This window comes from Crocodylus siamensis, chromosome 6 (genome assembly GCF_052110815.1).
Source record: "Crocodylus siamensis isolate JL-2025a chromosome 6, ASM5211081v1, whole genome shotgun sequence".
Classification (NCBI taxonomy): Eukaryota; Metazoa; Chordata; order Crocodylia; family Crocodylidae; genus Crocodylus; species Crocodylus siamensis.
Genome location: NC_143400.1, coordinates 59203178 through 59227563, shown reverse-complemented (window position 1 = coordinate 59227563; position 24386 = coordinate 59203178). Strand labels below are relative to the sequence as shown.

The window sequence follows — 24386 nt, the reverse complement described above, 5'->3', positions numbered from 1 at the left end:
GGCGGCGGGGGGATCCCAGCGGCCTCCCCAGCCTTTACAGCTCTGCGGTTCCCTCCTTGAAGTGAGCTCCATCAGCCGCATTTTGCGAAGCAAGTTTGGGAAAGGCGAGGAGGAGGAGGCGGAACTGGAGAGGAAGGAGGTGGAGGAGAGCGAGAAGAAGGCCAAGCACAGCATCGACGGCATCCTGAGCGAGCGAGGTACTGCCGCCCCCCGCAGGCGCGGGGCCGGGGCCGGGGCCGGGGCCGAGCAGGCGCCCGGGACGGGACCTCCAGGGCACCACGCCGGGCGCCTCTCGGCGGGCAGTGCCACTGCTGCCAAGCGCAGAGCGCCGCAGGCGGCGGAGCTGAGGGGTCCCGAGCGGAGACCCCGCCGGGGATCCCCCTGAGCCGCAGCGCCTTGGACGCGCAGCCGCCGGGAGAGCTGAGGGGAGCGGGGAGCAGCTCAGACAGCTGGCCCCCCCCTCCGAGATCCGGCCCGCGTCCTCAGCAGGCTTTGGAGTCCCCCAACCTTGCTGTAGATCCCCAGGAGCCTGTGAGCCTTGGCTACCAGCACGCCCAGGGTTTTGCTAGTGACTCTGTCTGGTTGTCTCCGGCATGGAGGGGATGGGGATTTCCTTATCACTCAGGCTGAGTCTGGAGGCAGGTGTGAATGCAAAGGTAAGAGGAAAGAATATCCTGCATGTGCACTGATCCCACCATGTGCTTAAACCAGAGAGCTGCGGGAGGCTGTCAGCATGTAAACTGAAAAGATTTAAAAAAGGGACAGAGTCTCTCTCCATGGGAGAGGCTGAATCCTGTCATCCTGACTCCAGGGAGAGTCTTTGCCTGAATAAACATCAGAGGAGCAGCCCCTGGGCTGATAAAAGCAACAGCCTGTACAATGTCCAAGTGGGTCTCATAATTTCCTTCCCTTACAGTTTTGCATAGTGGTCCCATTTTCTGTGATTTTAGAAAGCTCTTATTGTATCTGCTAGGGCTGTTTCAGCTCCACATTTCTAACAGGCACTCAGAGGAGACAGAAACAGCTAGGGGGAGCTGAGGCTGGGGAAGAGGAACCTTAAATAAATAAATAAATAAATAAAACTCAACCAAACAAGAAGTCTAAAAACAAATGGGAATTTTGGCTTGAGAAAAATACAACCGTGGTTTCATGACCTAAGATTCGCATTCGTTGTAATTTCATTCATTTTTACCATGGCCCAGTGGAAAGCCTGTGTTGCTGGCTGGGAAATAAATGAAATGAAATAGGCAACCTAAGCCAGAGAAAAGGGATGGCCACAGCTCCTTGCAGGTTTTCCAGGCCTGGGTTTGGTGCAGAGATAGACAGGCTATTGCCAGTGCTGTGGTACTTGTTGCTAGAAGTTCCTAGCCCTCCTCCTCCAGAGCTTGCCCTGCACATGCAGAAACGCTGAAGAAGAGGAGACAAAAGTACCAAATGAGCTGGTCAAACATTTGTACAACTTTTCCAGCTTTTACAAAGAAGGCCTTCTATACACAATCTACACTTGGAGATGAACTTGGAAAACAAAGAGGGGAGAGTCCATTGAAACTCACACTTTAGCTTTGCACAGACAAAGCTTCAGCGAGCAGCAGCTTGATGTGAACAAAAGAAGGCAACCTTTTTATAATTCAAGGAGAAAAGAAGAGAAAACAGCCCCACAAAAGGCCGAGAAAAGACATTATGGGCTTGCAATGAGGGATGAATTATTCAATGAGCCCCAATAGTGATGCTCCAAGCAGTTTTATGGACTCTCCACCGTGGAAAAAGTGGCTATTTTCACCTACAAAATGTTTCTAGCATTTCTAGACGTCTAGAGATGCCGACTGCCATTCAAGAAAGACAACTGAAACCATTCTTTAAAACTATAGTATCCCCCTGTATTGTAAAAACAAAAACAAAACAAACCCCAAACTCAGTTTCCAACTCAGTGTTACTAGGGCTTTCTGAGAAGCTACATCTTCAGTATGTGTGTGTATGTGTGCCTATAAAAATATACACACCGAAGAGAAAATGCTGCAAGTAGGCCAGAAGGAACTACTAATCTGACCTTCTTCATAAGAGAGGACACAAAATTTCACTCTGTAATTCCTACAGTTGAAGGAACTTGTATGTCAGAGAAGGGGATGGACTAAGGAAACAATGGCTAAAATTAATGGCCAACCCTTAAAAAAATCATTACTTTCTGGGGGATAGCTTGTATTTTTGAGTGCCCACTTTGAGACATTTTCAAATGTTCAGTTTTCAGGAAGTGTCAAGTCCGCACCTCTCAAACTCTTTAAAGTATCATGAGTTGAGCATCTAAAAATGGAGTATGCAAATCACTAGTCATTTTAAAACATCTTGCCCAGTATGTCCAGACTATTTAATTGCTGAGTCACTGAGAATAAAAAGATACAGTTGGAAACCTGGATAATATCCCTGATGTACTGAACAACACCTAAACGGATGGAAGTCACTATCAGATCAAAAAAGGGCAAAAAATAAAAAATAAATTAAAAGAAAAAAATCAAAATGTCCCAATCCTCAACTCCAACTTGAAAATACTCTTGGGGATCCCGTCTGCTGTTTAGTGCTTGGATTCTAGTCCCAATGTTGACATAAGCTAAAATTTCAGTGATGCTAAGAAGCATTAATGCCATGAATCTCAAAGGAAACTCAGATTTTTCAGGAAAGGAAATATTCACAAGAGCATTTTATCATCAATGTTAATATTCAATATTGGCAAAATAATTACTATTAGTTTTTTTATAGGCTGCCCTGGTTTTGTGCAGGGTAGATAAAAATCAACAATTTAAAAAAAATCTGATTTGTTATTTAAATCATATTTTTTATTTAAGCATATTTTTATTTTTTGTTAAGATGCTTTTATTAAAAATAACTTATATAAATATAGGTTTAATTTAAGATATGTTAAAGCTCAAAATATCATCATGGAATAGGGATTATAATGTCTAATTATATACTATTTGAGACCATATATTCATGTAATCTTTTTAGAAAATTTATCAATAGGTCACAACAGGCCATGGACTATATTAGGGGCCCAATCTTATGGGATTCCAAGAGGCTCCTCTATAGATTAGTAAAGATTAAAGACAACTACTCAACCCAATGGGACTCAGTGCTCAGTCTAGAAGATCCCATTAAGCATTCCTGTGATGCTTAGTTTCAGTTCTCGAACTGTGGATTTGTTTCTCCAGTGATCATAGTTCTTTGGGTAGATGTGATATTTTTTATTAGATCAACTAAATAGTTGGAAAAAATTGTTCTTTTCAAACTTTTCTGCACCGACACCTTCTTCAGGCATAGGGAGGTTGTTGTTTACAGCGACAACATCCTTGTTATCAGCAGTATATGGAGATGAGAGATAACAGATATGATTACCCATCCATCATCCGTATTGTTTCTCTGCAAGTTTGTGTACACACAGTCAAGCCCTTACGTTTCTCTAAAAGTGCAAAGTTTCAAGAAGTTAAATGAATAAAGGATATCAAACAACAAGAATGTACTTTTTGTAGAAAATGATTAAATAGAGGCTTTCTGACCAGTGATTTAAATCATGATTTTAATCAAAATTTAACTTGATTCAATTTAAATCAAATCCACCCTGGTTCTGTGGGGGTGTTGTATAACTCTTGAAAGATATTAATCCCTGAGCAACTTGAGATCCCAGTGAAAAAAGTCCCATTTTTCCCTCTTAGGTGGATAGCAAATTTACAGTTGTTTGGACACAAGATGGAGCACAAAAAATCACTGGGAAGATCAGGCTTTCAAAAACTGTCTCTTAACAGTAATTCCTGGTGAGGTTTAGTAGCAAGTGGATGCATCTACATGAGATGCTAGAAGCAGTAGACTAATTCTACTGCACATTAGCACAGCATGGTGAAAGCTGTCCTAATGTGCTAATACGCAGTAGAGTCTACTGCGCATTCATGTCACCTAAAAAACGTATGCTGGTGATTCTGCACAGTAGTGCTAATTACGTCTCATTAAGTTAGTACCTGTTATTACATGCACTAAATGGCGCATTAATGCAGGTGTAGACATGCCCAGTAACTCTTTACAATAACACCTTCTCTTCTGCCTTGTTAGTATTCTCTGCCTAATATTAATACCCACATAGCTGAAATGCCACAGCAAGAGAAAGAGGCTGCTCAAGAAGAACGAAATATAACAGAATATAACATATGAAAACTGTAGGATATATATTCAATTTCATATGTTTAGCCAGAAACAAAGTTCTGCTTTAACTGTCCTTGACATCAGAGAAGGTTGGATTTCATCCACAATCTGTATTTAAGGTTAAAAACATCAGGTCAAATGCTGTTGTTTTTATTCAAACAAGGTCTGATCTTTCTCCCATTTAAGTAGTTGTGAAAGCTCCCAGTTACTTCAGTGTAGTAGTTTAAAAGTATCCTTGTTTTGTGGGATTGTAAGCATTGCTGTCTTGAATCTGATTACTTTGAGGAAGATGATTAGGATTTGGCCTGACCCAGGACTGTGGATACAGACGTGGTGATGAGGTAGGTAGGTTTTATTGCAGTGAATTTGGGTGTGATGCTCAGAAGTTGTAAAACCACAAGTTGTTTGTTCAGGTCACCCCAAAGAGTTGCAGATAAAATTGTTCTACTGCATCACATTATCAAGTAGGGTAGAGCATATGCTTTATAGAAAATGTCTCTTCGAAATCTTTCAGAGAGGCTTTATATATGCTACTGTCATTCATAGCTCTTGCTCTATAGAGCAAGGCTGCCTTAACCCTTTATGTGCAGGCTCAGAAGGATAGAAAAAGTATAAGGGACATACTTATACTTCTAAAAGAAGTATAAGTTTACAGAAGTTTACAGAAACTTCTAAAATAACCTAAAAGAGGACTATACAAGCAAGTGATGCAACCTGCTGGAGAGTTAGACATTTTTCCTTTCTGAAAGGCATAACTCAACTCCTTCTATTACATTATATCAAATATATCACTTATTACTGATCCTGGACTGAGTATTACCCATCTTGAACCTCAGACATGTATAATTTATGTTGGACAGAATTCCTTGGAAGGAAAGAAACAACATTTTTGTTTTTAATGGCAGCAATATAAAATTGCCTAGAAATTTGTGATGTTAGTAGACCTAGCAGCACTGGATTAGTGGGAAGAATTTAGATGAAAAGGCCAAAAGTGTGGGATAAATAAAGTATATTATGACTCTGGAATTTATCGTTGAGATAAATGTATGTATGTAAATATATATCTGTAATTTTGTGATAGATTATATCTACATCTAGGTATATTTGCACTTCTAGATGTATTAATATATTTTTAGAGTTTTCTGTATCTCTGAAAATACATCTATCCACTTATAGCAATCTACATTGCTAGACCTAGATCTTTTTTCTTAATTTATCCTCAGATCATCCCCCTTATTGCTACTGATACATGTTTAGAGAAAGGCTTAGCTTTAGAGAGTGGCATAGCCATCAGTATATTATCGTGTGTGTATGTTCACATTATAGTGTTCTAATAAATGACTAACCCATAAATAAAGAGTACCAAAGAGAAGCTTGTCTGTGCCTTTATATGGCACATCAGGGGATATTTTTAGAATAAATAACATATAAAAGGGAATTGCACATAACTTTTGAAGCTATGTATTGCATGATATGTTTTTTAATTTGGTAGCTTCTCCACTTCACAAGATGGCTGTTGTTTTCCTAGGGAAAGTTGGTGCTTTTTAATGATCAAAATGATGGGTTATAGAGCTGCTTCTCAAGGCTGGATCAGGAGCAGGTCTGCACTGGTTGAGGGTACTGTGCTGCTGCTGCGCTGAGTAACACCGCCTGCTCACTGCTTAAATGGGACCCTCTGTTCCCCAACTCAGTGGAATTGGCCTCAGGCATGGTCACAATGGATTCCTCCCTAGTCATGCGCACTGTTCCAAAAGAGCCCTACTCATCCCAGCCTTCTACTCTTGGCTTCACTGAGAGAGCAATTCAGGCTAAAGCAGACTAAATTGCCTTCTTTATTTCCTTCTTACTTTCATCTTGGACCAAGCCCTCCCCTCCCACTTCTTTTTTGGCCTGAGGCTCACATTAGTGCAGTTTCTGCAACCACCCCTATTTTTGTGGGGGGAGTTTAAAGAAAAGAAAGATCTTAACACAAAAGCCCCGCTCAGTAACTAGAAAGCTCAGGCTGCTGCTGCTTCTATAGCTGTGCGATGCTTTTCCTGTTTGTGAGTTTTGGGAAACATTTTTGCTTTGTACTGTAATGGAATTAGAGGACAGATGCTGCCTGTAAATGGGACACGCGACTACCAGCCTCTAGCTTAAATATTTAGATGCAATGTTACAATTACTGACTTGATACATGGACTTTGAAGTGGTTGCACATGATCTAAAGGGTAGCACAGGCTAGATAGGCTATCTGATGTTTTGATTTTGTGTGGTAGACATCCTTCAATAGGTTATTTTTAGTCTGTTAAATTAATACAATTAATTTATCAAAGAGGAGGATTTATATACAGCAGACAAGTAGCAATTTGAACATCTCCATTTATTATGGAGGCAGTGTGGTTCATTGGTTAGAACATGGGACCAAAAGGAAGCTGGTGAGTTTCTATTTGTGGATCTGTGACCTGGGGCAGATCAGCTATTTGCTTAATTTTTCCCTATCCAGAAAGCTCAGAAAGTAATCCTTATCCACTTCTGTAAAATGTTTTCTGACCTACAGCTGAAAAGCACTCTACATATTTGCTTTAACTGCTCCCAATAAAGAATCATTTACACAATTAAGAAGACTGTGACTGCTGGCAATTATTTTCTTGAATGTGGAATTTCCCAATAGTACTTTAAATATTTTATCACTGGCAGCTTGAACGATTAAACTTGAGTAATTAACTTTGAGTTGCTGTGCTTAAACTGTTGAAGTGACAAGAAAATACAGATTATTTTCTTGATTAAAAATTAGTAAGCACTGCTTTATTTAACCCCTGGGAGATAATTTTTTAATAATATTATTTATTATTTGTATTTCGGTAGCATTAAGGAGCCCCCTCATAGTTTAAGATTCCATTGTGTTAGGCACTGTAAAAATACAGAAGAAAAGTCTAATCAAATTACAGTCTAATCAAATGATAGGACTTTACCTGTAAGGACTATATTATTCTATGTCCTGTCTTGTTCAGTCCCTTGCATAGGGTTTTTACATACTGTTATGATACAGATGCTGATAATGGACCAACAACTACATTAAAGCTTGATCATGAAAGGTCCTGAGTATTTTCAGAAATGGGCTGAGTGTCCTCAGCTTAAGAGTTGATAGTGTTTCACACCTCCTAGGATCAGTCCCACAGATTACTTTCTTGAAGGTCAGATGAGCAGTAAACATTTTCAAAGAATGATAGATATCCCAGTCATCACAGGCCAATAGTGGAACATAAATAATGATACTATATTTAAAGCTAAGGAGAGAAAATGATCTCCTTTTGAAATGGTTCTTTGAAATAAAAACAAGTCTATAATCTCCCTTTTTTAAACGAATATTTGATTAATTCTAATTTTAATTTACTTCAACACCTTAAAAACTGACTACCTTTAAAAGCACCTGATCGTAATCAGAGGGAAGTCCTTTTGATATAACTGCCAGCTTGTCAGGATAAGTATGTTTAAAACAAGACTCATTTTTGAATTAGTAAATATTAGATAACAAATTTGTGTTTCAACTGATGCAGTAAAAACTATTATCCTAGGTCACCAAAAGAAGCTATTAACATTTGCATCAGTGTTGATTCCACTATAAATATTAATTAATATTGGACTAGTCTTACATAGTATACATATTGAAGTCAATGCATATATTTCCATTGATTTCAGCGGGGCCAAGATTTTCCATGTAAAATCTTACTTTGTTGATATGTCTGTGGATTACATCATGTGGATATTGGTTGTAAAATCCTGTGCTTTTGCGGGAAATGTGTAACACTAAGGATTGGACTCTTTTTTAATCCAGCACCTGTGAAATATTCAGGTTTAGGGCATCATAAGGATTTACAGAATTGGATCCTAAGGCTCCAGTTCTGTAAACAAGGTCATATGTGAGTAACTGAGCTGCCCCATTCAAAGATTCTACTCGTGTGTAAAGTTATTCATGTGGTTTAGTGCTTGTTCTATTCTGTTAATAGAAACTACAAACTTTAAATTCAACTTTATAGAAAAAAATCTAAGTTGATGGAAAATCTTAGATTGATTTAGCAATTGTAAATGATTATGTATGTTATATCTATTCAAATTTATTATTTTTAATCTAATATTTGCAAGGAGAAGATTTATTTTTGTCTTAGATTTACTTATCTATCAGAGCTGGCATAAGTGTTTGGAAGAGAGAAGCAAATAAAGTTGATAGTGATAAATTATCAACGGTCCCCAGGGCTACATAATAAAACTGCATTGGGAAATGAAGCAGAACTACAAAGTGCTCTCTGGTTAATTTAAGAAGAAATTGAGTGAAACACTAAGCAATAAATCAGACCAATCTAGTCCATGTGAATTTGTCCATGTAAGTGTCACTTTAAATTCTAGGTAACAAACATGCATGAGTACTGAGAAAACAAAATAAATACAAGTTTTATATACTTCCAAGTTTCCTCTCAGAAGATAAGTGCCTTTTGCTGAGAAAAGTGATGTACAGGAACAGAACTCACCATGAGACTTCAGTGCAATGTGGTGCATAATTTTACTTAATTTGCCCTGAAGTACTGCTGCCCCATGCTGTTAAACTGATTTGGTTTCAATCACTGTTGCAAGAGAAAAAGTAAAACAAAATGAAATTAAAACAATCAGTGTGGACTGTCATATGCTAGGAATATTTAGTTTGATGCAGTCTATGACAGGCCATTTATTTATTCTGGTAAGTAGAGATTGAAGAACTTGTAAGAATGTACATATATAACTAACAAGATAGCAAAAGGCAATTAAGCAGTCAGTTTAATGTCCTAGCTCACAGGTTAGTCTGCAGTTGTTTTACAACTAGGAATTAAAATTTGAAAAGGAAGTTTTCAGTGTCCCTGGCCAAATATTGATTAAGTAGTTGTTTGCTGATACCACTGTCACACATAAAAAGGCCAGTAGCTCTGCCCCTTGTTGTTCATCTTCTATTGTAACTGATTCTTAACCTCAGAGATCAAAGCAGGATCATTTCAATTTATCTGTCTTGGAAAATCCTTCTTTGCTTCTAAAACCTTATAGATTAATGACCAAACTGTCTTTCATGACGTGAAATTGAATGGATTCCGTATTTAACACTGTGTAGAGCATAGGCATTATATAGACAATCTTGTCTATTTTCTGTTTATAGTTAAATATATATTGGTATGAGTTTATATTTTTATTGTAAAAGCAATATAATTTTAGAGTGCAAAGCAAAAAGATATTTAGTGATTGAGTTTTAATGAACTTAGTTTCATTGTACATAATCTTTCTTTTGGATAAGTTTTAAAGGAAAACAAAAGAGGGAAAGGTCTTTTTTATGTCAAACTATGTGATAGACAAATGAGGACCTGATCCTAAAAGAGACCACAGTTTCTGCAGAAGGCAATGAGAGTTTATGAAATACATTGCTTTTCGGGATTGGGCCCTTAATGTAAAAACGGTGCACTAATTTATGTACTGTTTTCAGTGAGAACACGTGCTGTCCCTTCCCAAATCTATGCTGAAAAGTAAGCAGGATGTAGTCTTTGAGGATAAATGATTCCCAGTTGTATAACATATAGCTGTATTTATTATGGGAATAGTAAAATACATGCTGTCACATCCTTAACATAAACACAACATTGTATACAAGGTACAGTCTGGATGTGTTTTATTGGTTTAGAATTATGCTATGGAGTTTCAACTAAATTGCAGATTTTGAGATTCTTTAGATAAAAAGGTGGTGAGCATGGGCTACCTAATCCCTTACCTTACTCTTATTGAAGTTATGTCGGTCAAAACCTGTAGGTATTTGGGTGTGTTATTCACAGCCTCTCCACCACGGAAACATCATATTCAGTCAGTTAAACATAAGGCAGCACAATCGGCTGTGACTAAAAAGAAATTTAATGAAACCACAGCAGGATGATCAGTCTAAGCTCCTATATTTGCATATAAAGCCAAAGTTACCTCTCAGATCTTATATGTTGCTGAAGTATGGGGTTATGCTGCTAGTAATGATGTAGACATACCTCAGAACAAGTTTCTTAGGGCTCTTCTGGCTCTTCCTCCCTCAACTCCTGCATCTTTTTTGAGATTAGAGACAGGAATGGATTCTATTTTAACTAATATTATTATAATAGTGGGATTTTGGTTTAAAATCCTGCCCTTTTTACCATTTCATCTGCTTAAATTATATTACACAGACAATACGAATAATTCTCCTCCTCTTCACTCACCCTGGTTAGCTTTTCTGTCCCATACTTTTGCACTTTCTCGGATGGGATGCTATCACAAAGATAATGAAAGATTTTTTTCCCCCTGTAGAAAATGTTCCTGTTTTCCAGAGGATGAGAGATATTGCCAGACAGAATGATTTCGCAGTGTCTAGTGCTACTCCTATTGCCCCTTTATATACACTTTGGAAATTAGATTGTGGGGAAGAAAGGTATTTACAGCTTGATCTCAATAATAAATGACGATCCTCTTTGACTAGACTCAGGACCAAACAGATGTCCACAGCTGTTCCGGCTGGATGTAGATTTTCCATTCCAAGGACTAAAAGACGTTGCTGAGTCTGTCTGCTATGCTTTAGAATGTTCTTTATATCATGACATAAGGAGAACCTATTTATTACCTTTTTTGAAGAAACTGATACATTTTTCAAATAGAGAGCCATTAATCTAGCTTTTACAGCAACAGATCCGAATTTAGTAAACTGTCTTGCAATTTTTGCTTATAAGGCTGAGGCAATTAGAGTTAAATACCCTTTATTGCTGATATGAGTAATACATTTCAACATTAGATTCAATTTTATTGTCTTAATTGTGGATCTACATAAAACAATATTATAGATTCATGTCTTGATGTACTACGATAGTTATATTAATAATGTTTTTATGTTGGCGGGCTCTATTTTAGTATAATATTTGTAGTTTGGTTACTTTGTTTGAACTTATTTATAGTATGGTCATATCTGTGTTATGTCGTTTTTGGGAGGATGGCATTTAGCCAGAATCCTTAATAAATTGGACTGAATTGAATTGAATTGAATTAAGGCTATGTAGGAAGAACTCAAGTGCTATAGTTAAGAGATATAGTATAAAATTTTTAGATTTTTATTCACAGTGTTACAAATACTTTTTTTTCTTATTTGCATACCTCTTGAGCTCTTTATGAACAGTTTGCAAATAACTTTTCTTCTGAAGACATTTTGCTTCAGTTTTATGATTAATGTTATTCAAAATATCGATGGTCTAAAATTTCTTAAAAAGTCAGTATGCCTAAATTGTTCATTTTAGTGAATTACTGCATGATAAAATCAGTGACACGTTCTAAGTTTTAATTGCTTGTTTTCCTGAATTTTTATCTGAGAGTGAAATTTCTGCTAAACATGACCAATGCTTATAACCAGTCGTAAGTCCATATATGGGTCTTCTCTTAAGGGTTTTTGTCACTGGGATGTTCAAATCCATAAATGGCTATACAGTAATTTCTTTATCAGATATGTTGTCCCATAGACCACTGTGATTTGCATTACATGAGAAATAAGCCATTTTTACCTGACATTTCAGTTCCAAGCAACTTATTCAACATCAATCAAATTCCACTCACCGTACTCATGTGAGTAGGACTGCTCATGCCAACTGAAGCAGGACATGGCCCTAAGAGCCTAACCCAGAAAAACAACAACTGTTTCAGTTTTTCTAGCTCATTAGTAAATGACTTATTCTGCTTTATTAAAATTACCCTACACAATTAGGTATGTAACACCAAATTTTAAATGTAACCAAATTAGACAAAACAGTTCTTTTTTCTCCTATCAGTATTACCACTGTCCTCATCTTAAACACCCACATTGAGAAATAAGTAGAATTTGCATGATATTCTTCAGACTCAGACTCTATTAGACTAAAGGAAGTGAAAAGTGATTCCATCACAGGAGGCCCTTTTGCTGAAAATGCCTTTCCAATAATTCCACCCTCTTCAAGGCTGCTTGAGCTTGTAGAACATAGTTGTTAAAAAAAATCAAGTAGCAATAGTGTACTGATGGCTGTTAATAAAATACTTACCAACTGAGTTGAATGAAAAAATATACTCATAAATCGACTATAATTTGTGCTTCTATTGATAAACGGAAAACAAATTAAGCTGTGAGTTTCATCAAAGAGGGTTTTTGCAGAAGAGAGAAGAGGCAAAATGTTTTCTGAACAAATGGCAAATATTTAGCTAAAGTAAATATGTGAAAAATTGTGGCTTGCTATTTTTGCACTTTTACTAAGAAACTAAGTGTTTATATCTCCTATATCAAATTTGTGAATTCTTGTGAGCATTTGCAAATACCTCAGGGAACAGTTATGATCTCATTTAAATTAGTATAAATCAGGAGTAACTTCAGGAAAATCAGTGGAGTGATGATGGAGTAAATGAAACCCTCCAGCCTCTCCCTGTATAACTGCATAGTTTCGAATGACTGCTAACCTATTTGGGGCCTAATCCTGCAAACTTAATTCATTCAATTATTACTTATTAAAGTAGTCTTACTGAACTAGGTTGATTAGGAATTATTTACATGAGTAGACATGGTTCTTTGGGTAAATATGATATCTTTTGGAAAAATTGTTCTTTGCAAATGTTCAGGCACAAATATCCCCAGGCATAGGGAGAGTCTTACATGAGTAAGAATTTGCAAGAATTACTGAGGGGAGATGTGATCAGACCTTTATATTTCAATATCTTAAAGTAGGGGCTGCAACTCCTCTGCAGTTCAGTGAAGAGAAAGACTTGATGCATTTTAATATTCTCTTGTGGTGTGCAATGTATATTTTGTGTGTGTGTAGTTTTGTTGACTACTTGCATGTATTTTTTTAAACTGATAAGTAACAAAGAGTAGAAGATTACATTTATGAATCAAATGATTTTGTGATTCATTGATATAGGATTATACAGTAGTTATTACAGTTAGAAAAAACTGTTAAATTGTTGAGCCCATCCCCTTGAAAATACAGTTTATAGGACTTAATTTTGCTCCCTTTGAAATCAGTGAGATCAGGCAAAAAAGTCCTCTTGACTTTTGGGTTATATGTGGAATAACAGAGGGCTACTTTTTAAATATTCCATTAGAGGTTGTGCATTGTCTAACCAGTTATTCCACATGCTATAATGGGTCACATATTTTTTTCAAGCCCTTCTTGTTCTTTACTGCCTTGCTTGCCTGCTACTATCTACTGAATAAGAGTAAAAACCAAATTGCAGACAGTATGGTAAACCCTCAAGACCTTCACATTCTATATGAAATGGCTGTATGTGGCAGCCATTTTGTTTCTTTTCTTTACTTCGCTCTGTATACATGTAACGATTCTGCAGGGCAAACAGTGCCCCTGTTACCCGCATGCAACCTCATGGTCTTCAGTGGGTTGAAGACTCAGTGAATGTAACTGGGAATCAAATTTAGCCCTGCAACAGGAATTTAACATTTCTCTTAAGTTTGAGGGAAGTAGGATGGTAGCCAACTCATGTTCCTATAAATGTGTTAGTTTTGCAATGTTAACAAATTACATGTTGTAAATATTTTAGTTAATAAAGGAAGCAGGCGTGACTAACCGCATGTAGGGAACAGATCTGATTAATAAAAAGTGCTACATGCACAGTCACTTTTTAGAAAAGAATTGTGCTTTTGAAAGCCTCTATACAGGGCTTGATTCTGTCAAAAAGTCTTTGTAGCTGGTAACCCTCGGAAGCTCCTGAATCGGTGTAATATGTCAACGTCTGTAACGGCCGAGTAGCCCACAGTCCTGGACTATCCCTGGGTAGAAGTCAGTCATGATTCTGAGGAGAGGAGTGCTCTTCCTTGAGGATTGGTGTTTCCGCCCCCCTTCCTAAACAGCAAAACAATTTTAATTTTGGAAAAGAAGTCAGACCATATCTCTAAGATGTCCAGGGAATTTCCTAAATGGTGGATTTTTCGCCAGCAGTCTAAGAGGTAGGTAGCCAAGGAAAAACATTTAAAAGGACATTGGGTGGAGTAGTTGCACTTTTTCCATGAGGCAAGCTAGGAAGAGTTATTAGGCTATATCTACTGAAAAGAGAAATATTTGTTCCATCCACTGACAAGATGGACAGGCAAAAGTCAGTGGATAGAACAAATATTTCACCTAGTGTCACCACAAGAGTGACTTAGGAACAACGTGAAAACAAACCATGACTTGACTCTGTATACGTGCAACGGTTCTGCAGGCTGAACAATACCCCGTCTACCCGTATGCAACCTCAGTCTTCAGTGGGGCTCAGTGAATGGCACTGGGAATCACATTTAGCCCCGCAACAAGAACTTAACATAACGTTCCTCGTGAATTTGAGGGAAGTACAATGGTAGCCAACTCACTTTTCCATAAATGTGTTAGGCTTGCAACCTTAATAAATTAAACCGAGTAAATACTTTGGTTAATAAAGCAAGCAGGTGTGAGTAACTGCACATAAGGGAACAGATCTGATTTATAAAAAGTGCTATATTTAGTCACCAACCACTGCTTCAAGGGAAGGAAACATCAAAAATTCATACAAACAAACTAGTAGAGATGAGAAGTGGAAGGTCTCCAAAGTACAGACAAGGACGCTTTAGGTTTTAAACCAGTCTTCCTAATCGGAGAATGGACTGGTAATTGAGCTCACATATTTCCAGCACAGTGAAGGAAAGACGCACTGACTTGGAATGAGATTAATTTACATTTGTTCCTTGGCTAGCAAAAAACCCCAAAATTGAAAGTAGCCAGAATTAAGAGTTCTATATCACAGAAAAGAGAGTGCTCTTTACTGTGTAGGCTCTTCCCATTTTAGCCACGGAGCTTGTTTTTAAAAAGTGTTTCCTTGCAATGCCAGGGATTATTTAACTTACTGTTTACCAGCATCTATCCTGTTGTGAGTGAGTTAGTTAATGAAGCTAGGTGAATGAAAAAACTTCAGTAGCATGGGTCACGTTTTAGGTGCCGTACCTTTACATTTAGAAGAGTATATATTTATACTGCAGATGTGGTGGCACAGTAGGTTTTGTGTTGTGTCAATTCAGGGGGAGAATGTTACTGAACAAGTCCTTGGTTTTTTTGTGCTTTCATGGAAAGTTTATATGTGCTTTTTCAATGTTTCTCCAATCGGAAGTTTTGAAATAATCAAGGCTGGAGATAAGAAAAGAGATAGCTTTGCTCTCTGTATTATGAAGAAAACATAATCAAGAGTGCCACACAATAGGTGACTTTTAGATTGGACTTTAATACCTATGTAGAACTTCATTTGTACAGCTCCTCATTGCTTATAATTAGAGAAAAGCATTGCTCCTGTGCCTTGGCAAAATGCCTCCTCTCCTCACAATCACACAAGTGTTTGTTTTTAGCCAGATCTCAACACCCCACAAACCAGCTGCCTGATCCTTAGCAAAACATTTTGTCTCTCCGTACCTCTGTTTTCCTTCCTGTAAAGTGTTTTGGGACTGATAGATGAAAAGTTTATTATTATTCCAGCCAAATTTTACATTAAGATTGAAGTAAAAGAAATTCCAAATCTTTCCATCTGGGCTTTAGATCTGTTGCCTTTCTATATGGAATAACAGCTCGTGTCCTGAACTTTGCAGCTACCAATCTAATTTGGAATGTGGTGTTTCTGCAAAATCTTTTATGAAGGGGCAGACGAGCATGAACATGAGGATCAATACTGCACATGCAAATTGCAATAGCAGTAATAGAGCTAACAACAGCTGGTTAAGTGCAACAGGTGAGTGCTACTCTTAAGGTGCCTCTGATTTTTTTTTTTTTACTTATACTTTAAACATAACTCCAGCTGGTAGATTTTGACAATTGGCTAATACCATTAACATTAACATAACAAACTAAAACGCTGGGCCACAAATGTAGTTGTAAGAACATGGCAATTCATAATGTATAATTTTGTCTTCTGCCCTGTTTAAGGAATGCTTACAAAGGTGCTATAACTGTCAAATCTGTTAAAAAAATGTTGTGGAAAAATATATGCAAATCATTCTTAGCCCAAAGTTTGTTTGTGAGCAGATGTTTGACGGCTGAAATCTGAGCTGTTCTACTTGGACCCGCAATACGTTTAAGTGCTCTGAATGGGTGTTACTGTTACTCTCACGAGTACAAATGTTATAGTCCTGAATATTCTGTTTAGACTTACTCTTCTGTGTAAGGGGCTCTTTTGGTAGAATAGTCACAGAAAATTGAGAGAAAGGAGGCATAAACACAGTCAAAGTATATTTGTTTAAAAGTTAATTTATGCTCACACAACGTAAGTATTCAGCCAACCTTTAAAATATTGTCTGTTCGACAGCATGTATATTTCTTTGTGGAACTATATAGATTCCATGCATTAACTAGAGATAACAATTAACTTCCTTTTTTATCTGTTGTATTTATTATATATTCTGCTCTTTTTCATTTTAAATATTCACATAGCTGTTTCAGTAGGCATTGAGTGGTTTGAATGCAGGGTTGGGAATCAGGAAAGCCCAAGACCTCAATGGGGCAAGAATATTTGTTTACTAATTCTGTTTGCTTCGTTTTTGGGTGTTCAACCTGATTCCAGTGTTCAGACACAGGGCCTGATTCTCAGAGAAACTGGGTATTTCTAGCTTTTGTTGGCTTTCAGAGGCATAGACTAAAAGGTTTTACTGCAGTAATTTTTTTTAAATGAATACATTTTTTTAAACAATGAAGTAAATATTCTTTTAGCAGCATTCTCAGATAGCTGAACTTTCATGGGTCTGATTCAAAGTTTTATATTAAAGTGTTATAGAAAAGTTCCCTTTGTCCTTAATGGGCTTTGGATCGGGCCCTAGGGTTTCCTTCCCTGTTAAAAGACAAAATTGGAGGAAACTTGTGAATTTCAGCATTCTTGAGCATGAGAGTAGAATACTGATTAGAACTGGGTATAGAGCAAGCAGGGCTGTGCATACTTATTGCTTAACCTCATTGCCCTGGTACTGCATCTCAGTCCTGACCTACCACACCACTGCTATTACAAGAAACTCTAGATTTTGCAAATAGTTAAAAATTGCTATATTTAGTACATGTCTTTGCATAGAAACAGATATTTGCTGGGTGACAACTGAGACCTATTGGTATCTCTGACTGATATGTTTCCCTTTTAAAACTAAAGTCGACAGAACACTGGAAAATGTGTAATAGGCATAAATCTTGCATTTGCGAATAGATTGTATATTCTTTTGTGAACTTCTATGAGTCTGTGGTGTTTGTCTATAAAAAGAAACACAAAAACAATCAAGCACAGTAGATGGACTGTGGAAAGGCTGTCTTTTTTTTTTTTTAAAGCAACTCAAGTTTTTTGGTTTAGAACTCATGCCCTCAAAAGAGGTGAGTTTAAAATTTAGGCTAGAAACCTTTTGTCTGGAGAATAATACACTTGGTGGAAGGAGCAGCATAATAGAACTCTTTTCTTCTAGTTCTGTATGGGCGAGCATCAGTCAGCCAAGGAAGAACTTCAAAGGCCCACAGTAGAAAGTAGCTAGGGTCTTTCTTAGCTGACAGGTTTTCTGGAGGTAAGACAGGAAGAGCTGTTTATGCCAGGCATTGGCATCTTTCTCCTTCAAGACAAGAGGCTGTGTTGAAATTAAGGTGCTTGTATTGTGGATTTATCTGCCCATGGTGAAGTTGGTAACCCCTTTAGAGGTTATAAAACTATCCTGCTAAGTGCTTTTTTATCACTATTACATAAAGATACTTCAGAAAAATTACTTTTTGTCTTGAGGATGCATAGGATGGTACCAAAGGGACAGTGGCTGCATCTACATATTAATTAATGTGCCTGTGCATTAAGTTTAGTACCTCTAATGTGAGGTACTAGATAAAGGTACAGTAGCTGTACTAATGTGCAGTAGCAAAGGCAGATTTTTTCTGTGATTTTTTTCTGATGCTTAATACACAGTAGACATTCTACTGTGCATTAGCTCATCAGCACAGATGAGTATGTCCAGTATTTTCAAAACATGCACCCAGTAGAGAGAAACTCAGGTAGGCTACCTGCACTGCTCATTAATGGAAATTATTCATATATTGTAGGTTCGGGTCTAGTCATCCATCTGAGGCAATGTGTTATATGATAATAATAATAATTCAACTGATTATACATAATCAATCCAAGAATGTTATTTTTGTATTTTAACAGGGCTGGGTTGTAAGTAAACTACAGTTAAGTACAGACAGTCAAAAGCCCAAGGCTGAATTGATTCAGATTTTGCCAATTAGCCCAAGCTGTCGAGTTAGAACCGATAAGCAAATAATCACACATTCACTTTTGATTCAGGAAATGCAGCCAGAAGCTGGGGGTGCTAGAGCACACTTGCCAGCTGCTCCAAGGTTTTTCCCCACTCCCTGCTGGAGAAGCAGGGGCATGGCCAGACCCCAGACTGTGCTTTGCCTGGGTGGATCAGGGAGAAGGTAGTAGCATTGAATTCATAAAAGCTTTAATAAGAATAGTTCTTTTTCTGAACAATTATAGACTGAAAATTACAAACACAGCCTGGGTGGTGTGTTTGCTTACTCTTCCTGCTGCCCCTGAGGTCTCTGGGATTTGCAGTCCAGCATCAGAGCAACAGGACTCCACAGCTCATCATTTCCTCTTCTTGCTTCCAGGTGCCCCTGGGATTTGTAGCCCAGCACTAAGTAAGCCAGCAGGGCAGGGCAGCTCTGTACTCTGGGGAAGGTGAGTTTAACCACCTTCGTGGCCCTAGCTGGGGTTTGCCTTGGGGATGGGGCAGTGAGCCAGCCCTCACTGCTTTAGCTAGGGTGGTACACTCCCTAGCAGAGCTGCACTGCTTCAGCTAGGGAGCAGAGGGGTAGGGCGAACCCTGCTCTCTGGATCAGATAGCCCAGTCTAGCCCTGGACTGGAAAGCATGCTGGGGGACTCGGATTTAACTTGAACCAGGAAGCGGTCTGGGATAGAAGTTTCATAAACCAGTTTGACCCAAATCAGTTAAGTTTCTACATTTAATCAGGTTAATCTTAGACCAGTTTCAGCCATTTTGAAACTGGTTTATGTGCATTGAACTTCTGTTCTGTTACAGGTTTAAACACAGCTCTGATCACTTAAACTGGTTTATGTGTAACTTTTGTCACTAGCCTATGGGTGCAAAATAGCATTCACTGCACCCAGTGTAGATTTAGGCAGCTTACTTTAAGCCATCTAAATCTAGACTGGGAGTGGCACATACTACAGTCTGCCACTGCCAGGAGTAGCTTGTGCAGCTGTTTGCTACTTCTGGGAGACCGGCATGGGAAGCCTGATATAAGTAACTTGGAGTGGGAGTGGGTCTGTGGCAGTAAGGGGGAGGGAGGTTAAAAATAGTTTAAGGTAAGAAGGATAGGAGAAAGAATAGCACAGCCCGGGGACTGGGGCGAGCCTCTGGGTTTCCCAGCTCTGGGTAGAAGGCATTTTATGAACATGTGCAGGCATATGTGTGATCAGGTTAACCCTTTCTTGATCTAAGTTAGTGTACTTTCTGAGATGCACTAACATAGATTGGCCGTACCATTTTTTTAGCTGAATTTAACCCTCTGAATGCCTGCATGATTGGGTATTTAAATCAACCTAACACTGGTTAAGTTGATTTAAATGTAGTGCTGGTATGTACCCTGTGTGTTTATCTACATGTTTGTGAAACTTGCACAAATTGTACAGGTACAGGTGTGGGAAAATCAATTATTTGAAATTTTAACAGATGCAAAGAATTCTGCAAGATGTTGAGAAAATTATGCTAATTCTGGAAGATTTTTGATAGTGTGTAGTTTTTGAGGTCTTAAATATATCAGAGGTATATTTTGTGGTGACTTGCATAAATTAGAATTGAGTGGAAACAGCAGCTCAGTTTAACTTCCGTTATTAATTTAAGGGCATATATAAACATGGCAATACCAAATAACTTGCATAAAGCATGTATAAGTGTTTACAAAAGAAACTGAATATGGCTGGCCAAAAACTAGCTGAGACTGGGGGGAGCAACCAGTTATTCTGTAGTATGATGAACGGGTCAAAGTGTGATAAACTGGAGGTTGCAATATAGAGCAGTCTCCATTTTCAAATCTGCTTGAACCTCAGCAGACACTCCAGCTTCCCTGGCAACACACAACAGGCAGTTTTAGGACTACTGAAGGAGGATAGCAGGCCACGCAGCAGGCATGGTAAAGTTAGGTGGTAGCAGTAATTCCAGGTATGTTGTTGTGGTAGGGGAAGGTTTCAGTACTGTACTGAGCTCTGTACAGCATTTCTAAACAGCGGGAGAGAAAAGTCCTCTATATTAATGCTCTGGGTCTGTAGAATGTGCTACAAATACCTCAGGAATAAAGAGAAGTGCATTGCTTGTAAGTACCTTTTCTAGTGTGCAGTGTCTGCTGTGTTTTGTCTCAGAGTGATTGTGGGCCTCTGGATTCATTGTGCAACAAACCAGGCTCATCAATTAAGGTTTTGTACAGCCTGCCCTTAGATGGCTTAGTTAAATAACTGCTCATTTAAGGAATGCATAAATAAAAGACCTAAATACAGGGCATGCATAACTGCTTATAGAACTCTTGGCTTTGAGCTACAGAGTTCAGAGTTGTTCTAACCTAGGGATTTTGGGTCATACCTTTATAGATTTAGGAGCTAACTGAATGATTTGGAGACTCAGAGCCAAACTTGTTTTGGCCCATGTGTCCTCATGTAAATCTACCTAATGGTGTAGGTTTGTATATCCTATGAGAGGGATGAAGCTATACCTCTTTAAGAGATCTGATTGGCAGACATGCATGTACTCCCTGTCTATCATGATGCTCTAAGAAACTTCTCTGCTGATGCTCCTCTTGAAGCAGGGTTGCTCTGCACTACCCTTGGCTTGGCTTGGCTTGGCTTGGCTTGACATTGTAGAAAAGTGGGATAACCCAGGGATGAATATGGAATATGGACATGGATATCAAATGGACACTCACAGGTCATGCCCCATGCTCAAAGGTATGATAGTCATGACAAAGACCACTTTATACACTGTCTTCTTGCCAGGTTGGTACATGAACATTGGCTGAGCTGAGTGATGTTTGTGATTCTAGGTAATTGGCTACAAGACAAAGTCATAGATAGGTTTTCAATGTTAACTTCCCCTCTCTCCCTCACACTCCACCTGATGAGAAAAGTATACAGCAGTTGAGACTATCCTTAAAGAATTTAAGTGTATTTCTCTTATTTTATATATTCATGGTGCTTTGCATCATTAGCATGTTTTCAATACTCTTGCATGGTGGGACAGGAATTTTGTTTCTCTCTCTGTCCTGATAACCCAGTCAAGCCACACTTAAAATACCCATTTCTTTCAATGGGAGTTTTCAACTTAGTGGTGTATAAAAACATTATGAATGATCTGGCAATACAGCATCACTGAAATCCTGTTTTGTGTCATGTTGTATTGTTTTTTGTTTCAATGGCATCATAATTCTGGAATGCTGCACATGGTTTTTACCATAAGTGCAGTTTCTTTCTGCATAATCCTGTTCCTTGTGTACCTATTACTAGGACATTTAACTATAGTCACATTTTGCATGTGTCTCATTTTTAATCTAAATGCTGGTACATGCAACTGTATGTCAGTATTTCAGATGAAGGCTTTACCTTACCCAGATTGACATTAGTCAGCTAACGGAAACTTTGTTGCTAAACCAGTAAAACAGAGTAATGTGTTTTAGAAAATTACTATTTAAAAAAATAGGAGGAGGGTTGGTGGTTCATATCAGAGATAAGACTTTAATGGTTATTTGCACCTTTCGATGCTAACTGTAATTATGTTTGCATGAAAGTGAACATTTCTGAGTCAGCTTTATGGATTTTATTTTACAATATTTATTTCAAATGAAAAACACTATTACCTATTAGTATGTTTTGGTTGGTCAATTTTAAAGGATGACAGAAAATTACTTATTTCAAACATCTGAAAGCCAGACTAGAATTAACCAATTGCAGTCCATTTTATTGTCTCTAATTTTAAAATATAAAGCAAAAGAATGAAAAAATATACAGATACAGAAGGGCAAAGGAGGCTGTGCTTCTCTTTGGTTAAAACCTTGTCAGCTGTGCTCTGATTTTCAAACTTTAACTGAAAGAAAAGTGTTATTGGGATCCTGGTTCCATTTTATTTGACTTCCTCAGACTTTGTGGCTGGCGTGGAAGCTTTTGGTTTGCTTCAGCTGCTTTTAAGGACTTGTCTTGGGGGAAAAGAAGAAAAAGACATTATTGTTTCCCTTTTACACAGAGTATATGAAACTCTTGCAAGCAGTTTCCACATATGATTTTTAAACTTGATATTTGGTGACAGAAGTTTTTAATGCGAATGCACAACATACTGTCAGATATTAATTGTAACTAACAACATACACATATAGGTCTGCATGCACGTGCATGCGCACACACACATGCATGTGCAATGGAAAGTAATTATTAGTGGTTTGTTTTCCTTAATGCACTGTAGGATTAGGAACAAGACAATAGGTTCTGTTCCCAGAATTGCCACTGACCTGCTGTTTGAAGACAAGTCACCATGCCTCAATATCCCCATCTGTAAGACACTTTTTCCATTTAAATGTCTGGTAATTTACTCATTATCTTAAGGGAGAGCAGGTTCAAGCCCCTAGTGTTTTCTTCATATACTGCTGTTTAACATCAAGAATGCAGTGTTTCCTATTCATGGTCTATAGTGTACATGCCACGTTCCTTAACAGATCCGGAAATAAAGTAAATGTTTGGAGAATTGTCAGATGTGTGCTAAATTTTTATTAATTGGATACTTGAGATGTCTTGAGCCCATTTATGTCTATTGAATTACCCACTGAATTCCTTGGAAGATAAAATGTGTAAATAATGCAAGATCAGGTCCAGTATTTCATTATATTTATTATTACGGTCAACTCCTTTCCTAGTTACTATACATTGCTGGCTGAAAAGATGTAAGAGACCTCCTCTGAAGCTCTTTTATATAAGATTTGGTTGATTACGAGGAGGCAACTAAGAAAGTTCAGGACATCAGTGAAATATTCTTGTTCTTCTGAACCATTAAAGAAATTGACTGAAGCATCAAAAATTTATACTTCTACAAAGATATCTTTTAAGCAGCTGGCAGGAATTAGAGGGGTAATGTCATAGTGCAAAATTAATGAGGGCCAAAATCAGGTCTCAGTAATGCCAAGGTAAAGTCAAAATAACTCATTTGTTGAAACTCCCTTGGCTTTCCAAATAGCATAGCAGAGATTGGAATCTGGCATTGCAGATCAGTTCAGTATAATTTGAACAATGGAACGATTTAAGATACTTTCCTAAGGGAAGTCATGTATGTAATACATTGCCAAGTTCAGAATTCTGTTATAGGATTTTTTCCCCCTCTAAGTTTTTCTTTTGTCTTTCCCCCCCTCCCACTTTTGTCTAGTGGGTACTGGTTGAGGTTTAAAGATTCCTTGTTGTTCTGTGTAACAGTGTAAGACAATTTATAGAATGAAAAAAGGCATGTGTTTCACATTAAAACATTGAGAGACCTTGATCATTGTTATATCATTTTCATTATGAAGTGGTAAAATACAATTTTTAATACATATTCAAGGCTAGGAGTTGCATTTAATGATTAGTCGACTGACTCTACTGGTACCACACACTGCAGCCCTTATGAAATGTTCCATATAATTTCTGTCCTGAAATTAACCCATCCATTTAACTTTTGTATCTAATGCCTAAATTAAATAATATCTAATAAACCATTTGTATAAAAATATATATATAATAGTGTTTTGGGTATATAATAGATCTGCCCACTTCAGTGAATTTACACTACAGATGAATCTATCCTAGTATGTTGTTCATTCAGAGAAAACTCATATATTTGTCCTGAAAGAAGCCATTCATAACTATTCAAGAAAAAACTAGAGCTACTATTATTAGCTATTACAGTAAAAACATGAATAAAGGGAAATATATTTTGAGAAACTTTTCCTTTTCAACTCAAAGGGCTTGCTGTCAAAACCTGTTAAAGTCACACAACATTACAAATATTTTTTAAATTCCTAATAAAAACTATGCATTTGTTATACAAACTGGACAATTTGAGAAACCAGGCTGTGTATTCTAAGCCATTTTCCTGGCAGTGCTCCATATGACTATGCTGTTAATGTCCTTTCAAATA

At 37.7% G+C, this 24386-nt stretch overlaps 1 protein-coding gene across 9 annotated transcripts in view; it reads left to right on the top strand.

Annotated features, from left to right (window-relative positions):
- Positions 1 to 24386, top strand: part of PAX3 (paired box 3) — a 117488-nt gene that overhangs the window by 10161 nt on the left and 82941 nt on the right. For all 9 annotated transcript variants that reach the window (XM_090053056.1, XM_090053055.1, XM_090053060.1 and 6 more), the window contains one exon: positions 63 to 197. In XM_090053056.1, the coding sequence (XP_089909182.1) occupies positions 63 to 197 (135 nt within the window). The remainder of the gene's footprint in view (positions 1 to 62; positions 198 to 24386) is intronic.